Here is a 23,066-nt window from a genome sequence, read left to right on the forward strand (position 1 = left end):
TAATCAGAATGCGTAAAGAGAAGTCGGTGACCCTCAATTACGGATTATTTGTTTACTCGGAAACACTTTCCGCTTCTTCATAGCGAATTATGCGTTTTAGATGAACCGCTGCAGGGATTAAATTAAGGTTTTAAGGGATTTGAAAATAAACGCAGGCGAATGTTTAAATTCCATTTAATTAGTGACATACCATACACAGTAACATTTAAAATTCGTGCCGAGCATACGGCATGCGCGGGCCGCGGCTCCGCACCTCGGCTGCGCTAAATACATCAAATATGTACAAGACAAGTCTTTATAACTATCAGACGGATTAGCGTAATTATCCAAATTCAATTAGTGAGAAACATTATAAACTATAAATATTCTATAACTATTAGGAGCTCGTACAATAATTGCTGTGAATAAATATCGACACTTACGAATAAACAGGTCATCGGCTAAACACTAATCCATCTTAAATATTTAAGACAGTTGTTGACTATTATTTGTTGTACCTAATTAGTGTTAAAAATGTTCGCATTAACATAAAAATGCATGGAGTGTAAATATAATTATACATGTTACAATCATAAGTCATAACACAATAGATCATAAAGCAATCAGTCAAAACTTAAAGTAACACTATAAAAGGCAAGTATTTTAATACTACAATATAAAAGTAGCTACACCCTAAAATATACAATACAATAACTATGTTAAAATACCTCTATTGTATATACATAATTTGATAACGAATCAATTATAATATCAACAGTTGTAATTTCATTAGCCGATAAAAATGATTTAAATCCAACTTACAGCTAGTTCACGTCCCGATTTGTTCCAATCATATAAAATAGTCTATTGTCAACGTTAAACTTAACTTTAAAAATATTAAGCTAAAAACAATGGCGTTACAAAATACCCATAAGCGACAGCTGCAATAGGCTGAGCTAATCTCCGGCGTAACCGTAAGCGCTGCAAGGCGTCGGCCGCCTACTCCAGCGATCCCTGACCGATAGCACCTGCGTGTCATTAACTACCCTCGTAAAACTATACTACTCCCATAAACACTCGTCATTAACGCACGAAATACAAATTAAATACTTGCTAAATCATTCATCCGATTCACACTAGCATGGAGGGCGATTTTATCGTGTGACATGCAATAACACTTATATCGTTAATCAAAATATTTCACGTTCTCAGAACCAAAGGTCAACCTGTCGGTTACTCGGAATAAAAACTGTTTGTGTAGGTACCTACTCGGAAAACTGAATCACGAGAAATCCGTAATGTCGAAAACGATACAAATAAGGGAGGTCCGAATTCGTCGTAGGCAAGACCCGGCTTCTAGCTGCGGACGCGGCCCCCGCGACCGGAGCGGAACTAATCTCACTTACGGAGAAGATTATTGAAAAAAGTCAAGCAGAACATTCACGAAGGGCTATTATCGGAAACTATGACGATGCATTATCCACCTATACTTAACAAAGGCCTTAAAGGTTATGAAAAACATTCACATTACTTAATATTATTTACTCACTAATATATTACTGGAAACTTACTCGTTAACAACAATGGCAAAATATAATTACAACTGGGCAAACTAGGAAACATTAGGCCGATCATTACTTAGTAATTTTTCATTTATTAATAGCGAACATTTACGATGTGTAATAATGAAATATTTTAAAAATATGTAATTATACTATCTAGCATTGTGTATTGATTTAACATCATTCGAGACTTATGTAAGCTATATTAGTATTCCTTCGATCTATAACTTGGTTATACCTCTTAACAACCCTTTTAGAGTCAAATTCTAGGTGATGAAAATGTCAATCTAAGAAACAACGTTACATCATCAGACACAACAACGTACAAAACCGTACAGTCAACGTTATTTACAGCTTAGTTCCTAAAATGTGAATAAACCTGTACATGATTAAACAATTGTTAGCTGGTATTATCCCGGCCGAGTGTAATGCAAAGCGAAGCCACAGCTATTTTCATCGGAACTTAACTGTATGCGGATGGGCCCGTCATGCGGCATACAAATGTGACCGAAATAAAGAAGGTACCGCGGACGATTTACCTAATGTGCCCATACGAAACCCTTGTCACGTTACACCCACTAGAGTGATATTTGGAACGCTGTAAACCCTGCCGCTTTAAGCACGCAATGCGCATGCAAAAGCATGGATGGACATTTACTTCAAATTGTTGTAAACTCTACATTACATTTTATCACGCTGCATTAACGTATTCAGCCGTCGGCTTTACATTAGATGTTGGTATCTACCAGCACTAACTAGTTTCTAGCACGACCGGAGCAAACATTCATCATGCTCTTACGTAAAGTTACGGGCTGTTATTGCTTCACTTGCATGATGTTATCAATTAATTAGGAAGCTCGATCGTTAATTTATTGATCTTTGGATTAGACATTGTGTTGTTGTAACTTAGCAACATAAGGGCCGAATATCTAGGTAGATATTCACATATTTTTATTATTCAATTTTGTCTTACGATAACTATTTTATATTTCTATCTTCCATTGAATTGAAATTAGGCATGCAAATCGATTGTTTTCGTTGTGCGTGACTACATTTCGCCGGCCCAGACCGGTGACAGTTCTGTCGACTGGGAGTCTGCCGCGGCCGACGCTACTGAGAATATCTATTGTTTGGTTTGACGAGCCTTTGACAGCGCAGCCTGTGTGGCCGAGTCGGCCTACCATTCGCAAAATTTCATTTCAACGCACGACCTCAAGTGTGACTCACACCGCGGAAAGCATTAATTATGTAAATTTATTTAGTTGGGAATTAATTAGCTATGCTGTAACACGATAATAAAAGTGCATTATAAAATTTAATTACGCAAATATTTGATAACTCGTTGTCGATTTAACTCTTAACCTTTTTAAACCTTATCACATTCGTACTAAATAGAAAGAGCATATTAAAAAAAAGAAATGAAAAATGAGCATTCTAAGTATTGTATATTAGCACCCCCAACATACTTAGGCACGCACATCACATGGTCTTCTTAACACTCTATAGAATCTCTATCCAAATATCTATCTACTTCCCCTATCCTTTCTGCTACCATACCTAGGAGTTTTACTTGATCCCTGCATAGTTTTGTAATCAAAGGTTTAAGTGTTTACAAGAATAAAACGACAGGTATCCGGAAATAGGCGCCGGTCGTAAATATACCTGGTCCCCTCGCCTCTACTCAGATCTACATTACAAAATTCGTCGAACCGACTCATAGGTGAGGCGTCATTACACAAATTACGGTGGGCCCTTGAACCGAAAAACATAAGTGGCCATAATGATAAACTGATTATGCGTCGAAATTGTCGTAGAATTAGCGACTTCCGCGTAAGTGGGCCGCGGCTATTATGCGCTTCTCTATCTGTTTCTCGGTTCTGGAAATCGGGTGATTAGCCGAACCAGTTGATAGTTTGCGGGGAAGGTGCGCTGCGCCCGCGCACCTTCTCGGAAACGAAAGCGAGATAGCCACTAGTGGGAAATGCGATTATCGTAATAACCTCCCGGAACGAGAGCCCTTTTCCGATCCACGATTGTATACTTCGAGTAAAAATCTAAGGCGTGTGTACACACTAAGAGCTGTTCGAGTTAACAGCTTCACTCAACCTACAGAAGGGTTACATTTGGAGATCATAGTTACATTTAGTGCGCGTGTTGTCCCGCGATTATCCAAATGATATCATTGATGGGTACCTATTTATGGAGCTGAATATTGGAAAATTATCTAGTGTTTCCAATGAACACTTATTTAATTAACATTGACAAATATTTCCCACGAGCAAATAACCCAGTACAGAATTTGTGGTCGGGGATTTTTTTAAGAAAAAAATTCGTGAAACATGCAAGATAACTAAGTCCAAGTTAGGGAAATCTCATTACTCACATTTAAAGATTGACTTAACGATTTTGATTAGTAAACCGCTTGGAATGCAGTTTATGTAGTCATTAAGTTCTTTTTTGCGTCACCCTGGGACACAATTAGCCTGAAGCCCTGAACTACTGCGCTAAGCCAGATCTATTCAGGCGTCATTCACAACGTTAAATCACTCACTCCCACTCATCAAGCAGATCAATGCGATATCGCGTGAATTTACTGAGGACACACGTAGTTAGTACACATTGAAGCGATGTTCACAGTTGATTATGTTGAGATTACAACGTATGTCGCAGCACACGTGTACAGAGTACAGCTCATAGAAAACTATTATTTTAGACTTACAAACAACTTTTTAGTGCATACCGAATGCCGATATTCATGTATTCAACATTCAATATATTCGTATCAATGAAAAATTCAGTGGAATATAAAATCGGCGCACAAAAAGGTGTTATCGCATCTACCAAGTTGAAGAAACATTAGATTTACCAAAACTTTCAAATTGCTATTTTACTGATGTGAACGCTAGATTAGGATCCAAAGATGGTAACACCGAGTTCAGTACGCGACGTTTAAAAAACTATTGTTACTCCCAGTCGCTGCGGCTTGAGGAATGTTGCGGCAATTGCTTTTCTGGCCAGGGCAGAAAGCTGATCGCTATCTTGCAGGTCTCATAGATGCTCGTTCATACGCGGCCAGTGAAGAGGTATAGCTTGTCTCAATCGCTCTCGTTTATGGAATGTTGGCTGGTTTTCTGGCTCGGGCGTTACGCTGATCTACCGCTAGCTTTCAGGTCACATGGATGTTACCCGGTCAGTATAGACGTGATGGTACTCCCAGTCATTCTCGCATAAGGAACGTTCGCTGATTTTCTGGCTCGGGTGTAACGCTGATCTACCGCTAGCTTTCAGGTAATTGTTACCAGTGCAGTGACGCTACTCCCAGTCGCTCTCGCTGGACGAATGCGCTGGCGAGGACTCGGCCGGCTCGGGGATGATGCTCGCGAGCGTGTGAAGCACGGAGCCGCCGCGCTCGGCGCCCGAGATGCCGCGCCGGCGCATCGACAGCTTGGCGTGAAGGTCCGCCATCAGGTCGCCGGTCGGAGCCGCTTTGGTGCCCTACGACAAGGAAATAAGATTACATTGTGTACAACAGCACATCAGACTACAATTTTGTAGCAAACTCGCCACTATTACAACTAACATAAGATCCCAGTGTTTAGTTAAACGTGCCATCGTCTGTAATATGGATTTTTTGGGAAAATGCTTGAATCTGTATACCCCCCCCCCCCAGTCACAAAGACAACTTGGGTTATGAGGGGCTCTTCCTGCCAGAAGGGCAAGAACTACCCATTTGTGTATTACGGCCTCAGATCAATTACGGCTGTATTCAATTTCAAACAACAATTGATATAGACTTTTAATTGGTTGAATTACAGAATTTAAACGAATGAATTATTAAGATTTAATCCAGTTTTCAACGTCGTTCTGCATTGTAATATGCAGCTAAACAGCCCAATGAGATTTTCCACTATTCTATTCTTGGGTTTACCGAAGTATGAACAAACAATGGTACGAAATATCCCACACCCTATCAAAATAAATTTACCCGCGGATATCCCGGAAAAAAATTTAGAAAATGAATCAGAATTTTATGACTAAAACAAAAGGACCTTGACACGTATCAAGATTTGTCAATGGAGGTTACCTTTTGGTTAAATCGACTTGACTAATGCATGGTTACTTAATGATAGTAGGTAATTACCAAAGTACGCAGGATTTTTCGTAATAAGAATGGTTGATTTAATATAATGAACGTTTTCACTTCATATTAGAAATCCAATAAATATTATGAAATAACTACAAAAGAAACGCCCTTATTGACGAAAACATTGCTGTTCAAACATAATAAGATTGTTTGGAAAGTCTTTGCCAAATTGCTGGCGCCAAGTAAATTGTTTGCTAAAATATTCAGGGAGGCAATATTACATTTTCGACTAGACGAACTTTTACGTCTTAATTAATTTCTCAAAAAAGAGATGTACAATAAATTATTCAAACTTAATCCTCTCTGTCGAAGCAAAGATATAAAATTCATCATGAACAGGTAAACTATCTTGTCTAGCACCACGACCAGTGGTTCAAGAAATAGAGATTGGCTCAGAACTTATTTTTAGTGTTTATGTCTAAACTTTATAAGCATCCCTCAGATATAAATGTTGAAATTATAATGTTTCTCAGAAATCGTATTAGCAATTTAGCTCGCAATAAAACGAATCGATTAATTGCGATGCGTTGAAAAGATTAGCATAAACATTTCAATCGGCGGGAGCCAGTTTTGCGCTTCTAATGATCGATCCCAAGCTTCGCAGATAAAGTCGGTCTCAAATGTCTTTTGATTTCATTGCCATTCAGGTATTTTATGTCTTTCACTGGATGAGGCTTTGATTTTCATGAAAAGAATTAGTAAATCCTTTCCTTTTATGCCCATTGCCCATGCTTTCAGTAAGGCTTCAAATAGACCTATTGTTTGCCTAATATCTAATGTTTTGTTGCCTGATATTATTAGAATTCTGACGTTCATTTTTATATAAAGTACAGCAGGAGAGATAAACGAGCATGAATACACTTTCAGAGTACGTGGGTGTGAGTGCGCAGTTATCGCAGCGAGTATGGGTTTCTGAAGAGAATATCGACACTTATCAGAGAGGGCTTATCGCTTGAAACAAAAGGTCAATGGCAAGCGATACTACACAAATAGCTGGCCGATGCGACACTAGGGGTGACGACGCAGCACGTACAAAAATAAATATGCTATAAATTTCACACTTGTCTGTTACATCTGAGAAAAGGATGTTTTATATAATGGTCAATTTTATAAACGCTCGTCCCAAAATATAACAGACAAAAGTGTAGGTCCTGTAATAACTTGTAGTTATTTTGACAGAATATTGTGATGATTTCGTGTTAGGATTTTGTCATCGTTTCAGCCTTCGGCTATCTATTTGCCCGTTATTGGTTTTTGTACTTGATAAATTGTATTAGTCCTGCAACTTGAGCCTATGGAAGCTCGTTTAGGTTTTGTAGGCTAGGGGAGCGGCGGTCGGACGGGTTTCTAAACTTGTTCCGGTGTCCAATCATAACCGCGAGTAGCGCCGATGTGTGCTGCTGAGCTATAAACTTAATCTGTTTACTTTGTACAAAGCTGCCAGTAACCAGTCGGTAAATGTAGACTTTGCAGTTAAGAAGGAGCTGTCAGGCTTAGAAAGTTACGGGTAAAGCAGAAAATTAAATACTCAAGAACTTAATAGCATGAGCGCTTCTCTTTTACTCGTAAAAAGAACCATGCAAACCATTGTTATCAACAAAAAAAGCCCCAATTTACCAGGTAATTTGTCAAAAGCTTTTCTGTATAAAACGTACACTTAAATAAATAAAATCTGTTATTAATTGAAATTACTTTGAGATATTAATATTGTTCCCACATGAGTCGCCTCAGTAAATATGGCATACGTGAGTAAAATACAGATCTTTATACAGTCAGAGTAAAACTAATATGCAACTATGTAAAGAATAAATTGTGTCTCTATCGCGTACGATCCCAGGAACTAGGCAGGTAATGAACATAGCGACCCCTTTAGTATGATGATGATACTTCATAAAGACATTTTACAAAGAAAAATTCGGCGCGTCGAAATGCATTCAATGAAATGCACATGTTACACAAGCCAGTGCTTCAGACTAATGAGGACGTTATTACTGAAGATGTAAGAACTACACTGACGTCCAGGTATTGTGATAAATAAAACATCTACTGCGACGAGTCCGACCACGACCACCTCATTTGGAAGACGGTGCTGCATCCCGAAACAACTTTTTTGAAAAGCCAAAATAAATATGTGTGACCGGAACGAATCATATTGTCGGAATCGATGTGAAAAGAAAAGTAGTGTTCGTTGAATTATTAAATCCAAGAAACAGCTTTATAAAAAGAGAAAAATGCCTGTCGCATTATTTATGCCGGTTTCTTATTGATCTATTTACGTTTATCGGTTTGTTGCTTTTTGGAACGTGATATAGCGCATGCTTTGTATGCAGTGAAGTGCGCCGTTCCGAGGGCCCAGGGATAAAGCCGCAGTCACGGATAAAGCGGCGAGAGCATGTCCTTTGTGCTCGTCAAAAGGAACACAACGCCCGCCGCTCAGGCCTCGCTCCGCCTCATCAATACAAACGTCACGTATTTCCACGAATCCACCAATCCTTCATTGCAATTTGGAAACTAGTTGCAACAATAAACTCTTGTTTCCATTGTTCTTAGAAAACCAATTATTGCCCGAAGTTTACAAAACAATCGCAAAAATCACCAGCCAATTTTGGGTCGCGCGTAAGCGCCAATTGCAAATGCAAACTTATGTGCAAAGTAATGTATTGCCAAATAAATTAATAACATTCAAAATAGTAGCCAGCAATCCAGCATGTATTTTTAATGTGAATTGATTTTTTGTCGCCAATTCATTCCATTTCAATATCGGCTCTACCTACTGGTGTACGACCAAGGTAGCATATTACTTTCTTACTTCTACCTCTGCAATTCTGCAAAATAATATACATATAATAAAGCATAATGCTCGGTGGTCTGAACTTCGTTGTAAATCATTTAACATAAAAAGTTTTATAATATTAAGTCTCGTTTTTGCTCCCCTCGTCGCGGATTAGCGGCGTGATGCAACACCGGCTCGTTACGCGCTTCGCGGGATTGCGCGGGCGCACGAGAAACGCGTCTTCCGAGGAATCCGCCGATTTATGGACGCGTTGAGAACATCCTTACGTTTATCGTACAAACACGTTAAAAGAACCCCCGTCATTACGGAACGTTAAAAATAGCTGTAAGTACTTCGTATGGTTCAATACGTCATAGCATGTTATTACTACATATCCCACTTCCTATTGATTCGTCAGCGTATTTAAAATACAAATGTTTTAGTCTAAAATTACTTGTTATTGTCGCTCGCATAACGTGGTCATTGTTTATAGTTATTATCATACGTTATTATCATATCAACTGTAGTGATAACTACATAAAAATAATTTTAAAATTAAACCAACGTTTGTCTGATTCATAAAGATGAGAAGTAAGCGTAACATTCACGATCGATTTTGATAGGATAGAGCTTCATACATTTACTATTTGACACCTATAATTTTAGGTAAAGAAGAGATCACGACATCTAATCAAATAACGAATACACAAGTCTTAATGAACATGTCACAATTGTATGAGCGTTCCACCCGCGGTTCATGCGCTAAGCTGATATCATTATCGCTACACTATCACGGAATATTGTAATGGGCTTTCTTAGAAGCGAAATTAGCTGAGTACATGAACAATTATCCAACTTCCTTGAAGCGTCCGGCTCGGGCGGTAATTACTCGGCCTCTGAAGGACCAAGCGGATCGCCGTGACGTATTCAAATTATCATCTCGCGTGACGCGGCGGCTTACTGATGATAACGTATGCCCATAACAATTATACAGGGTTACTGAGCATTTGAGTTTTCTTTACTAATGCATCTGATAGTCCCTGAAAAGCAACTGATCTACACTTTATAAATTGCCATGTATTTATTCAACTCAATGCGAATATATTCTCAGATAGCGAGAATCATTAACTTAACAATACAAGTATACCGTGAAATGAAGCACCATAAAATTGACATTGACAAGTAAGATCTCTTCACAAGAAAATTCCACCCTGTCAACGTATTCCATATCGAGGGATTTCAGATAAGGACAAGAATTTGTAGTCGTCAAACACCTGCATAAAATATTTTTTGTGAAACGAGTTTTCAATTCCAGTCCTCTAATGATGTGTGGACAGACGTTGGAAGTGTTAACTTGGTTATTTTATTTTCCAAGAAGTTATCGAGTATAAAATTGTGATAACATTCGTCGAGGAGTGAATACCGAGAGTCGGATGTTTATTGCTAATTCGCTCATCATCGGGAGGAGCAATAAAATCTTAATTGGTAATTAATACCGCGAGCGTTCAACCCGCGAGGTGCTCGGTATCGTACGTACGGTCGTGTACGACGGAAACATAAGTCAAGTCGTTTCTAGTCTATTTCTAAGTAATTTGCAGTTCCCAATAGTTCGATAAACCCACTGTTCAAGGGAAAGACAAGTTTATGTTACTCTCTTTTTCTAAGAAATTTTTATCTACGATCATTTAAATTTGATAAGCAGAAAATAATTAATTATCGTTGATGTCGATAGTTCGTTTGACAACTAATTTATTTAAGTATAGTTTTTCTGTTTCTATGTTCATCGTTTTATTATCTAGATTTATTTGTTTATAAAAAAGGCAGTTCTGTTTCGAGATAAACAGTTTATAAATCAGCTCGCTTACTTTAATGATGATAATTTTAATTCTATATAGTCATACATACGTAAATTATGTATAATTGAGCAATGCAATAGGTACTAAAAGATGACTATCGGTATGATTTCTTAGAAGGCCGTTATCCTTGAGGCAGTTGGTACATTTATTTGTGTCCGAGATCACTGACTCGCAATATTGTTGACTTCCTCGGAGGAGCGACGCCCATTGTGCGCGAATTGAGGATGCGGACAACACCGCGGGATGTGATTGCGCACAGGGTGTCATGTTTAAGAAGCAATTGAAGATGACATCAGGCTAATCTCTACGATATCTGTCTAGTCGTAAAAAGCGAAAATTGTTTATGAATTTAAGTATGCGTAGCATACCAAATATATCTTATGTAGTTACAAAAAAGCTTGAACAGAAACTAGCAGAAGAAGAGACGTAGAAGTGAAGCGCTTACTTTTCATAAGATACAAAGAGTGTTTCAGAACAGTCATGATATCACTGAGTTTTAGATCGGACACGTTATAAATAATGGCGATCGAAGAAGCGGGAAAATTTACTTTGTAATATCCGCATTGCTTTATACATACAAAATAAAATACAGTTCGAAATATGCGTCAATTCACAAATATAGTTTGAGCAGTCTTCTTGGCGATATCTGATCATTAGTTACTCCCTTTGTCATGCGCCGGGCAACTGACCAGTGTAAATTAGGAATGACATCTCAGCAGTTCAGTGCACAACACAATACGCATTGGCAAGTAGCGGACAAGATGGCAAATATAGCGTGACCCAAATAAGAGATATGCTTTGATGTGCTCTAAGAAGTATTGTATTTGTTGCACTATCCTTGTATGACATGCAATTAGATCACCGCTGGCTACAATACAATATAAAAATTTCAAAAAGAACCAAACAAAACCTTTACTTAAAAGGCGTGGGATTCGGCTTCCGAAAAAAGCTGACGCATAATCTGATATCGTAATTTGTTTTCGCACAGTAAATAAAATAAATCTTTTGCTTTATATATTTTTTGGAATTGAAACCCAGGTGGTTTTATATGCCGGTATAAATTAAGATGCAGCAGTGTTAAGCTTGAGTGCCATCGTTTGTACCTAACAAGAGATGACGTCCACGAAATGATTTGGTCACGTTAAACTGGACCCAGATGTGTCCTATTCTAGATAAAAGCAATTCCAACAGCTCTCCTTGGGCAGATATTCACAGAAACCTACAGATTTACTGCGATCCGGTTTGTCGCCTGAAGCGCGCTGCTAATGTAGTTACCTTCATTGTTTCAGCTCGTATCGCATACGTGGAAAAAGCGGTTGGCATACGTTGTTTCCAAAGAGAGTAAACGGGGTTATTCCGTCGATTTTATTATTTATTCACTGGAATCGGTGGGGAGGGGATGTTTTCAGAAATCTACTGAACCACAAATATCTGGAAAGTCATGGTCCGGGAATCGTATTTATTTTTTCTGTTAGCCATCACTAGTAGATGAGCATGGTAAGGGCCCTAAATACAAGACACGTCATCCTGGCGTTAGTAAAGTACACAGAACAGAAGGAATAATTTTACAGTATTATATTGAGTTGAAATGTCGCGTGACGTCGCTTTTGAGTAAAAAATCTACTCAAGCGTGACGTAACGCGCCATTTCAACTTGATGTAGCACTGTTATTATTTGATTATGAAAAAAAATAAAAAATATGAGTCTAATATTTTGTAATTATTATCTGTCTGACGGACAAATAATTGAAATTTTTTCATCTAGCCTATTGAATTGTTTCGTTCTTACCTTATCTGGCGTGGTGTCAGCCGCGGGCCGCAGCTTGGCCCGGCCCGCGCCCCCGGCCTTCCTGATTGCTTCCATCAGGTTCGCATGCGCGTCGCCCGCCGGAGCAGAAGCGGCGCTAGAAGGCGCCTTCTCTTCACTGTGAGAGAAAAAAGTTAATAAGACACTTGAACTCAAAATACTATCTATCTATACTAATACATATTATAAATGCGAAAGTAACTCTGTCTGTCTGTCCTGCTTTCACGCCTAAACCACTGAACCGATTTTGATGAAATTTGGCATAGAGATAGTTTGAATCCCGGGAAAGGACATAGGATAGTTTTTATCCCGGTTTTTGAAACAGGGACGCGCGCGATAAAATTTTTCGGTGACAGACAAAATTACGCGGGCGAAGCCGCGGGCGGAAAGCTAGTATTATATAAAGCTCGATTACTCTATATCTATAAAAGCGAAAGGTCACTGATTGACCGACTCACTCATCACGAAATCTCAGAAACTACAAGTCTCAAATTTTGCACGGGGTTTCCTTTTAGAATGTAGGTGCTCACTAAGACGGGATTTTGTAAAATACAACTCCTAAAACGGGGTCCACGCGCACGAAGTCGCGAGCGGCCGCTAGTTATGTATAATCTAAGGTTTATCTTAAAAATCTATCCCATAACTTGTTTAACTAAATTCGGTGCGGGTTCCAAGACGGGTATATTTCATTGGATGCCAACTGTAGATCCTGGCTATACAGGAGTCGCACGCAGTGGTAGAATAAATCCCGACTGGTTTAATAATGAATATCATCTATGTAATTAATTGAATGAATCGAGTTTCGAGTGTACGTTTCATAATACGGGCCCACGTACATAATTGGTAATGGTTGCGTTAAAATGGTTTTAGAATATGAGGTAAAGGGCAAGGCGCGACATAATGACTCAGCATGTTTGGTGCTCTGCCTCATATTAGGCAAGGCGAGTACTGACCTTACTTAAGACAAAGGAGTGAGTTTTCCTGAAACGGATGTATTGTCTAAAATTATGATTAACTTGATTTAATAAATTATAACTTGTAAGTAGGTAATGTTTCAAATGGAACAAGTTTATGAAAAGTAACTTAACTACAAAACCCTTTATGATAGTTTGGGAGGAGAATGGATTTTGTGTACTGTAACTGTAGTTATCTTCTCTTTAGACATAAAGTCCATAATCTATTGAGGAAATCTGATGTTTTGTGACAGGTTGATGTACCGTTGACTGTACGTGAACAAAATGGGTTAAACTTTAATGAGCTATTTTATTACTGTGTTCTCCAGCGAGACTCACTCCCTGGCCCTACAATCATCATTTCAAAATTATTTATCCTTCTCACACATCGCCCTATAATTTGTGAGCGACAGGGAAAATACAGAAACGGTGTTATAGAGTAGCCCCACAAGCACGAAGTAGTTAGCGAGACCCTGCAAGGCTGAAGTTACCTATGCTATAAACTCCGTGTGAAAATCGATACCAAACATGTTTCAAGTCAACGTTGTAATTTGTCCGATGAAACAGAACAACATAATGCAAATAGTGTGCACTTCCACTATTAAATTAATTAGCCGGGCTAAATTAACGGCTGACCTTTGTGCCGTATCGATTCGCGGCGCGGCGCACTTACGTGTGCAGTCACCAGAATTAACCCCTATTATAGCAGAAGTCTAGCCACGGAGAGAATACATAATCAAATTACAGATTTTACATTGTTTTCCTCCTTTAAAAAAGTTAGAAGTCCACTTCCAGTTCCACTTCCTTCCACATTAAATACGGCCCAAAAATATCTTGCTCTGCCACCGAGAAATAATCTTTGTTTGTATATCACTATTCCGAACAAATTCCCTTTTAACATAGCCATTTTCAGGTTTTTTTTGTGGTTTTTACATCAAATCGAAGTGATGTCACTTTTAGTGATTGGAAAGTTCAGCTATACAATACAACAGAATTAATCTGCCAATACACCACGTCAATCGTCGGTATTGCCAATACATGTGGAGTATTGTTTACATACGCGGATATGCTGCGCGAATCGCTTTCACTAGAATTCGTAGATTTGCGTCACTGGTTAGTATTTCGTTTTACAAATGTACAAATGTTATTTAACTGTAGGTCGTCTAGGTATTCTTGCATATTTTGCTACATTATTTTATTTTTTAATAACTTCAAACATAAAAATTAGAAATAGGACTGGAATTCGTAGAATTGTTTGCATATTCTAAGTGATTACTTAAGCGAATTATAAATTAACATTTATTCTATTCATAAGTTGAATGACTGTTGTGATGTTCGTGTACAATTTGTTTGTTTATATGATTCAGAAAAGAATAGGTACTTATGTCCTTGAATAGTCGCGGTATCTACACTGGGAAACCTTTAAATTCCTAGAGCTTAGTTAACATATTTGTTATGAATCAATTTCATTATGAATGTCTTGTTTATTACATAGATTTAATAGTAAAAATATTATCAATGATTTTTTCTGTGTTGGTAATGCATTCAGTGTAAAAAATTGAGTCAACACGTCCAAGCAAATCAGTGTGTTTATTTAAACGCTTTAGTTAACTGCGAGATGTGGGGATCAATATGAAGGTTCACGCTAAGCGAGTTCCGAGAACGCCCATTAAAACTACCACGCCGAGTGACGTCGCTATTTCTTCACCTCAAAAACCAGCTCCACTGATTTGCAAGTTTGCAACCTTGTGCAGCTCTGATAGCAATTTATATGAAATTCTTCAGACGACAGGTTACGTAATATATTTCGTACATAAACGAAAAAATATTAAAACAATGACTCGGAGCGAACGCTCAATGAATTACGCAACATTACGAACAAGTCGTTCGAACGAAGATAAATAGGAAAGTAGTAAAAAATAGATAGATTGTTACAATTAAACTGAGAGACGACTAACTTGAAGGCTGCGCAAACAAGCGTGGGAAAACAATATCAGTTTTTCTGGTCGTTCAACAATTAGCACGTTGTCACAGTATCGAAGGAGGCGGCGCCACGGGCGTCATCGTGAAAGTGTAGATACGCCCAGCTATTTATATCGCTGTATGCTTTCTTAGAACATACGCGATCGTGAATTAGAGCCGGCCATCGCACAAATAGTTCGCGGTACTGCGCAAAAGCGTTAGGACCGGTTTCTTTCTCCAGCCGGGCAATTAAAAATATATTGAAAAAAGTTTGATTAAAAACACCCGAATTAACCTGCGACACTTGGCCGTAAAATTTAAACATAAATACTGAGAAAACAAGTGTTGCAGATATTAGAGGACAAATAGACATACGGTTTGTTTTAAGTTGCGAAACTTAAGTATTTAAAGGCACTTGGCAGCTGATTTTCACAAATATGTTTTTAAAATTGTTTATGTCTTTTTATATTTTGCGTCTATTCTACCACAATAACAAAAATATAGAGTGAATACGACTCTATCAGTGAAAAATTTCAGCCTTTTTCTGATAGAAGATCCTTTCTAAATAGATTTATGAAACCTAATTCTAATTTCATGCTCAACTTATTGGATAAAGTCTAGACGAGCCTTTATTACAATAATACAGTTAGCATCTTAATGCTGAATATCAGACGTATAAAATACAGATGTTTCTTATACATACTTGATCATAAAAATGATGCTAAAATGCAACAACTTTAATCAAATATAATAACAAAAACATCCTGTATGTGCATATTACTTACATTTACAACACAATATTTTACGGAGTCAAAATAAACCTGCACCATATAGGGCCGGTCTGCACGACACAACATATTTAATTTTAAACGGTATATTTTGCATTACGGTAACACTTGCTAACCCAAAATATGTTCTTGTGTTACGCCTTCAGCCGAAATGGATTTTGCAAACAACGACAAGTGTAAAAATTTCATGGTTGAACAGTTTGTACCTACCAAAGTTTAAAATGAAACTGACAAATATTATGTGTAAATAAATAAGTTATTAAATAAAATTGTAGTCCTTAAATGTTAAGTGACATACCTTACCGTAGCTGCAAACACTTATTTAGTTTAGTCAGAGGTGACTCATATGATTTATTATTATGATTGACTACATGACCAACGTGATCAGTTAGATTGTGTACAGAATTTAACAATTGATATAACAAACGTAATTACAATTAATTAGTATGAATCAAATCAAAATATAATTCAGAATACACGTACATTATGTTGTATTGATCTATATGTATTATAGGTAAAATGATATAATTAATTCATCATTGTATTCAAAGTACGGCGTTTGGTTTGCGTTAATTTGGTAGGTACTGGGTTATTTTTCGTGAGTCACATCTGTGAAGTTATTGCGAAGGTTTTTATTGGAACCATACATCATCCCGGTTCCCAACGCATTAAAAAGATAACATTAGTTTTTAACTGACGACAGAAATTATTTTGCCAATCCAGGATATTTTGGATAATAATATGTATGACGTCATTAAGTCTGACAAATAATAGTAAAGTTAAATTATTTTAAAGCCCCATCACATAGTCCTATGACGCAACTGTGGAACTTGATGTTTCGCCACCACACTCGCAGAAACGTACTGTATGTTTGTTTACAGTGTCCACGGAGGCTTTAGCAAAGACTGGCATCCCATATAAGAATGTCTGTAAGACCTAGTTAATGCAGTATCATAATACATTGTAGGTACTGCAATTAATATAAAACAAAACGAAATACACAAAAAGCTCTACTCAAATAGCGACTTTTCCTAAAGATTATGCTAAAGTGTAATATATTTTCTGATGTCTCGTTAATTCTAAATAGCTGGCATACTGTTTTGGCATCCATATTCAGGGGCTAATTAAAATCAAGCTTTTAATTAAATTCATCACTTGAAACGGCCTGGAAAGTTACAGTAGGTATGTGTTATTTCTTTTGACGAATTACAAACTAGGAATGACAAAAACATAATGAAATTATGTTACCTAAAAAGAGGTGCTTTTGGTTACATATTAATTATGCAGCACAGATATTCGTAGAATTCAAATACATAATTTACTATTCACAAGAATGTGTAGGTGTTGTTTGATTTCACTGGCTAAGTTACGAGGTGATAAATAAAAATATACCTACCTACAATAAAATTCGTCATACATTTATTTTCGTTGTAACGAATGGCGAACGAACGCTATCGTATTTTTCTGTCGTGCCTGGCTATACTAATATTGGCTAATCGCAAGATTATAATCCGTTATGCACTTGAATTTGTTCGCTAGTAAAAATATTATTATGGTCTGTATCGTTCGTTACAATTTATGATAAAGAGTACATAGATTTTACGGAATAAGATTTTGTGTCATGTAGAGTAAAAAAAAAAATGCGCATTGCAATACTCGTCACGTACCAAATGTAATAAATATCAGTAATTATTGTAGAAAATTACACATTTGATTACAGGACACGTTGTACATTTGTATGGGACGGCACCATGTGTAGGCGCACAAGCGGCCGGCGCATTGGTCGCGCAGCCTAATCGAGACGCATTAGCATACATCAATTTAGGCTATGCTAATTCTTATCGGCTTGTTTACGGCCACTCTAAAGCGATAAAAGGCGATCCTTCTGCGAAATAGATTTTCCTTCACTGAATATGGACGCCTTTATCAATAAACAACTCCGATGCGGGCAGTCATTGATGATGATTTGTAGTTGACAACATCACATTCAATGAGATTGCATAGTCACGACATAAAATACTGGTAATTAAAAGAAAACAACACATTTTGTTGGTTTCTAACAATTACTTTAGCTGTTGCATGTTTTATAAATAAATCATTATGTTAAAAAATACTGAGATTTTACAATAACATCGTATGTTATTTGTAAACAAGCGTAGTAGAACGATAATACATATTATTGTTTGTAATTATCATTGCACGAATTAATAACGTGTTGAATTAATGATAAGATATTTCAAAAGAGACAAGGCAAACGTTCACTTTTTATGTTTCAGGCAGACAGAATAATCATTAGTGACTGTAGCGCAACTTGGACGAAGAAAAATAGCATTTCATATTTTTGATCAAAATGGTTCAACTATAGATTAAAATTTTCGCCAATGTTCAACCATAAACTACACTTAAGGGTAATTTAATACTTTTCAGCATTATTAAAATTATGTTAAACAAACATAAATAAATGCATGTCTCATTAATGTTGCTTTAATTATTTTGATAAACATTTACCATCAGTTTAAACTTTACTGCGAATTAATTTTCAATGAAAATAACGAGTCCAACGACGACGGCGCGAGGAGCGTCTCGTGGGAATAAACGATGTGGTGCTCATTAAATAGGACAATAGACGGTTTAATTACGAACCGCAGCGCGAATGCATATCAAACGCTTCCATGGCAGGTAGGTTATGCAACATAAAACTATTTTGTTCTCCAAGTACCGTATTTGTATTTAATTTAAATTGAACTTATCACAGGAAAATGTACATGTCAATATTATGATTGTTAACATACATTTAATTAAGGTAAACTCAAAAAGTTTTGGCGATCCGATACCTAGACTAACTGTTAACAAGGAAATATAAATTTTAAAGCTAATCTCAAATGTGCGTTGTGCTAAATTAATATAGAAGATAACAAAATTATTTTATACCTCCAATGTTTTGAAAACAAGAACAGGAAATTGATAAACAACAAACAACCAAGGAACAAAAACATGGACAAATTGACTGACTAGTTTGATGTTTAGAAGTCCCTTAGGGAATTAAAAATCAATATTGAAAATATGTTTCAATGCTATTTTATCCAATTAGCATTAAATCCAAGACTGTACATTTAGCATTACTCTACGTTTAATGATTACTTTATCTTAACGTTGCCGTTGACATGTTAACTAATTTATACAAACAGAACAGGGAAAAAACAGGTGAATCAATTTATTGATTTTATAATTTTCCCGGTTTGGAAGCGGAATCCCGAATGGAAGCTGTACTTAATGTCTTTATCTGTCCAACGATCTACGGAGGACCATCCGGCCACGTTAATTAAAGGAGGTATTCCATATCATAGTCAATCAATAAGCGAGCGTCTGATTAAGAAACCGAGATAAGACTGATAATTTCATGAATTATTGAAGAGTCTGGTGTGAAAAGCTAGTCGAGCACAATGAGAGCTCATTAATATGCCCACAAAAAGCACAACAGTGTACTCTGGCCACACAAACAAAAGAAAACCGCATAACGCGCCTTAACGTTCTAAATATCGGCCGCAAATAGACCCAGGAATTTTAATCAGACAGTGAGTTTTTCTCACATTTGCCAAATCGCTCCTGGATCCAACGATGGGAACTTAACACACAATGTATTAATTAATAGCTATCTGAAGCACAGGGCTGTGGAATAGTTTCATAATTGAATTAAGAATAAACGTTTTTGCTATAGATATTTACAGGTGTATCGTTTACATCGTCATAGTACACTGATCTACTATCAATTCAAAACAGTAAATAGTCCAGTCATTATAGTAAGTTCACCTCGGAATTCGAGATACCCAGCTGTAAGTCTGTAAATACGTGTATATTGACACCCTAAAAGTTGTCTCAAAACCTACATATGGTAGGGTGTAAGCAACTATTAAATTTCAAGGTCAACGGTCACAAAAATCGGTTTTTTGCGCTTTTTTTAGAAATATCTCATTTCCTGTGGGTTTTTTGCTATTTGTATTTATTATCAATATTGTAGAATACTAAATTCTCTACAAATTTTGTTTAAAAACTTTTTTTATACGGTGAACCGTTTTCGAGATAGAGGGCGGAGAGCGCGCGGTCACTGCATCACTTCAGGTCTACTTAAGCGGTTTAGATTTTTCATACAAAAGGATTTTCCCGCTAATTCCTGTGGGAATTTCGGGAATTCCTTGTTGTAACTAAGCTTTGAGTTTACTAAGGTACCTACATGCCAAATTTCAAGCGTCTAACTTCCGTTAAGCGTTTAGATTTTTCATACAAAAGGATTTTCCCGCTAATTCCTGTTCCCGTGGGAATTCCTAAGTATACTATAACCTGCCCAGGTGTATGAAGAATAATTGTACCAAGTTTCGTTAAAATCCGTCGAGTAGTTTTTGTTTCTATAAGGAACATACAGACGGACAGAATTCTATACATGAAATATATTTTCAAAATAACTATCAGGGGGTGATTAGTGATCGATACTGATGCCAAAAATGCAATCAGTAAAATTTTTGTCTGTCTGTCTGTCCGTCTGTATGTTCCTTATAGAAACAATAACTACTCGACGGATTTTAACGAAACTTGGTACAATTATTTTATGAAAAATCATCCTTTTGTATGAAAAATCTAAACGCTTAACGGAAGTTTTAGACGCTTGAAATTTGGCATGTAGGTACCTTAGTAAACTTAAAGCTTATTTACAACAAGTAATTACCGAAATTCCCACGGGAATTAGCGGGAAAATCCTTTTGTATGAAAAACCTAAACGGCTTAAGTTGACCTGAAGTGATGCAGTGACCGCGCGCTCTCCGCCCTCTATCTCGAAAACGGTTCACCGTATAAAAAAATTTTTTAAACAAAATTTGTAGAGAATTTAGTATTCTACAATATTGATAATAAACACAAATAGCAAAAAACCCATAGGAAATTAGATATTTCCAAAAAAAGCGCAAAAAACCGATTTTTGTGACCTTTGACCTTAAAATTTAATAGTTGCTTACACCCTACCATATGTAGGTTTTGAGACAACTTTTAGGGTGTCAATATACAAGTATTTACAGACTTACAGCTGGGTATCTCTAATTCCGAGATTCTTACCTAATTTAAGCTTAAATGACTGGACTAAAATCCCAGTATGAATGAAACCTGAATAACTGTTCATTTTTATCATTATTTTTAATAACTGACGCACAAGGTTTAAGATAACTTATTTGAAATTTGCGCAACCTTTCCGTGGATACGCATTCCATCATTAACGGGACTCAAGTTTGAGAATGATAGCCTCTCTAGTCTAAGCTAATACAAGCCTAGGAACCAGATTTAACATATAGCTTGGCTATCTTTCTTCATACAGGCCAATGACAATCGACTCTATTCTTGAATATAGATTCGAACCTGAGCGTTGTATTAGAACACAGACAAATGCATAGACACGGCTGGTTTTTAAACAGCTAGTACAAAAAATGATGAAACAATGCTGCCTTTTGTAAATCCAGCGGATAAATTAAACAGATGAACGTTGTTAACGAGCGACACTAATGACGATCTGATACATAACAATACAGGCATTGTAGTCATTGAGAGGCAATTCATGCGGACAACAAAACCGGATTGTCACCCGTTGTCGGAAGAATGCAGTTTCAGCGTTAGGAGCGATTGTTGCTAATCTTTTGCGATTGTTTCTTCGGAAAATGGAAATAAATAAAGAAAAATGAAAATCGAAATAAACCAAAACAACCAAAATATTTCTTAATCACACTTTTGAAGAAAAAAGATTAAACTACTCACACAGATGTAAAACCACAAACAAAATGGGACATAAAATAGAAAGGGAGAATTTGCATAATTGCACAAAGGCTTCGCAAAGTTGTGCTATTTATGAACGATTTGTAAAGAGCGTTCTAGGGATCGAGCAAACGCTTTGTTTTCGCAGCGCGCTTCTGCTAAAGAATAATACGGGGAACTCGCGCAATAAGCGAACACTGTTCCTGGCGCTCTGTTGTGAACCGACCCAACTAAAGATTTAGTTTCATTTACCTAAACAATATAATCCTACATAGTCGATAACTCGGCAAAAAGCTGGAGTGAAACGACGCTGTAGTCTCAAAATAGCAAACGAATTATGCAGCAATACTTCTCCCCTTCCAACTCTGAATTAGTTATTATCAAGTCATGAATGTTTAAGAAATCAATAGAAATAGGGTCTCTCCCCTCCTATTATAATAACGATTTTATGGTCAGTAAATGTTTCATAATTTTACGACTTCGTTTAGTGATGCAACAAAAACCAGCGACCGAACATATGGCAAGGGTTTACTGAAAAAATCAGGTAAAGAAATACGATAACGCTAATGTGTTTTGCCCCATCCCTGGGTAAAAAAAGGTAAACACGTGGGGTAAGGTCAAGAGAAATTGAGTTTTTACACGACTTTTTTCTCCGTTAAATTTTGTTTAACGACCATTAGCTAAACAAATGTGCATTTAAAATGTGTTTCATAACGTACAGGGATTTACATAACGTAGGCATTTCATTGTTTACCAAATCAAATCCCCGACGTAGATTAGACTGTTTCAGAAAATAGGTGACAAAGGTGTGCTAATTTGGTTATTACAGTTGAAATGGAATTGCGGATTAAGCCGAAAACGTGGGCGGAATGAAACCAATATACACTCGCGTTTCATATACGCCGTTCCCTGTTGTGAAAAGAATCGATAATAGTTTTACGAGAGATTTAGTTCAAAAGTAACGAAATAAACAACTCACCGTTTAGTATCAGGTGGTTGGGCTGCCTCCGGTACTGGAGGCGGTGGCGGCGGCGGCGGCGGCGGCGGGGGCGGCGGTGGCATAGCCTTAGCCGCCGGCGGCTCCGGGGGCGGAGCGTCCGGCATGTCCGGCACAGCAGGCAGAGGCGCGTCCGGCAACTTCACGTCCGGCAACTCCTTGAAGTCCGGGAGTTCCGACTCCGGTAACGCAACCACCGGAGCGACCGGTGACGTAACGACCGACGGAGCAATCGACCCGTCGGTCGTGATCGAGAACTGGACGTCCCCTGCGATGCCCGGAAGGTGCGGCAAGTCCAATGGCATCTCCAACTCTGGCACCTGTCGTAATAACGTGCCAGTCAAAAACCAATCTCATACACGAAAAAATAGTGTTGAGCAGAAAACCTTTGTTACGTTGTTGATTTAATAACAATCATTAAGGAAATTCTGTTTACTATAAAGACATTAGTATCGA

General features: G+C 37.4%; 1 protein-coding gene across 2 annotated transcripts in view; it reads right to left on the bottom strand.

The window, feature by feature from the left end:
- Nucleotides 1-158: 158 nt before the first annotated feature.
- LOC135074410 (WASH complex subunit 1-like) overlaps nucleotides 159-23,066 on the bottom strand; it is a 28,908-nt gene continuing 6,000 nt past the window's right edge. For both annotated transcript variants that reach the window (XM_063968692.1, XM_063968691.1), the window contains exons 4-6: nucleotides 22,593-22,930; nucleotides 12,103-12,238; nucleotides 159-5,036 (exon numbers count right to left, since the gene is read on the bottom strand). In XM_063968692.1, coding sequence (XP_063824762.1) covers nucleotides 4,854-5,036; nucleotides 12,103-12,238; nucleotides 22,593-22,930 — 657 coding nt within the window. In that variant the 3' untranslated portion in view covers nucleotides 159-4,853. The remainder of the gene's footprint in view (nucleotides 5,037-12,102; nucleotides 12,239-22,592; nucleotides 22,931-23,066) is intronic.

This window comes from Ostrinia nubilalis, chromosome 9, assembly GCF_963855985.1.
Source record: "Ostrinia nubilalis chromosome 9, ilOstNubi1.1, whole genome shotgun sequence".
NCBI classification, from domain to species: domain Eukaryota; kingdom Metazoa; phylum Arthropoda; class Insecta; order Lepidoptera; family Crambidae; genus Ostrinia; species Ostrinia nubilalis.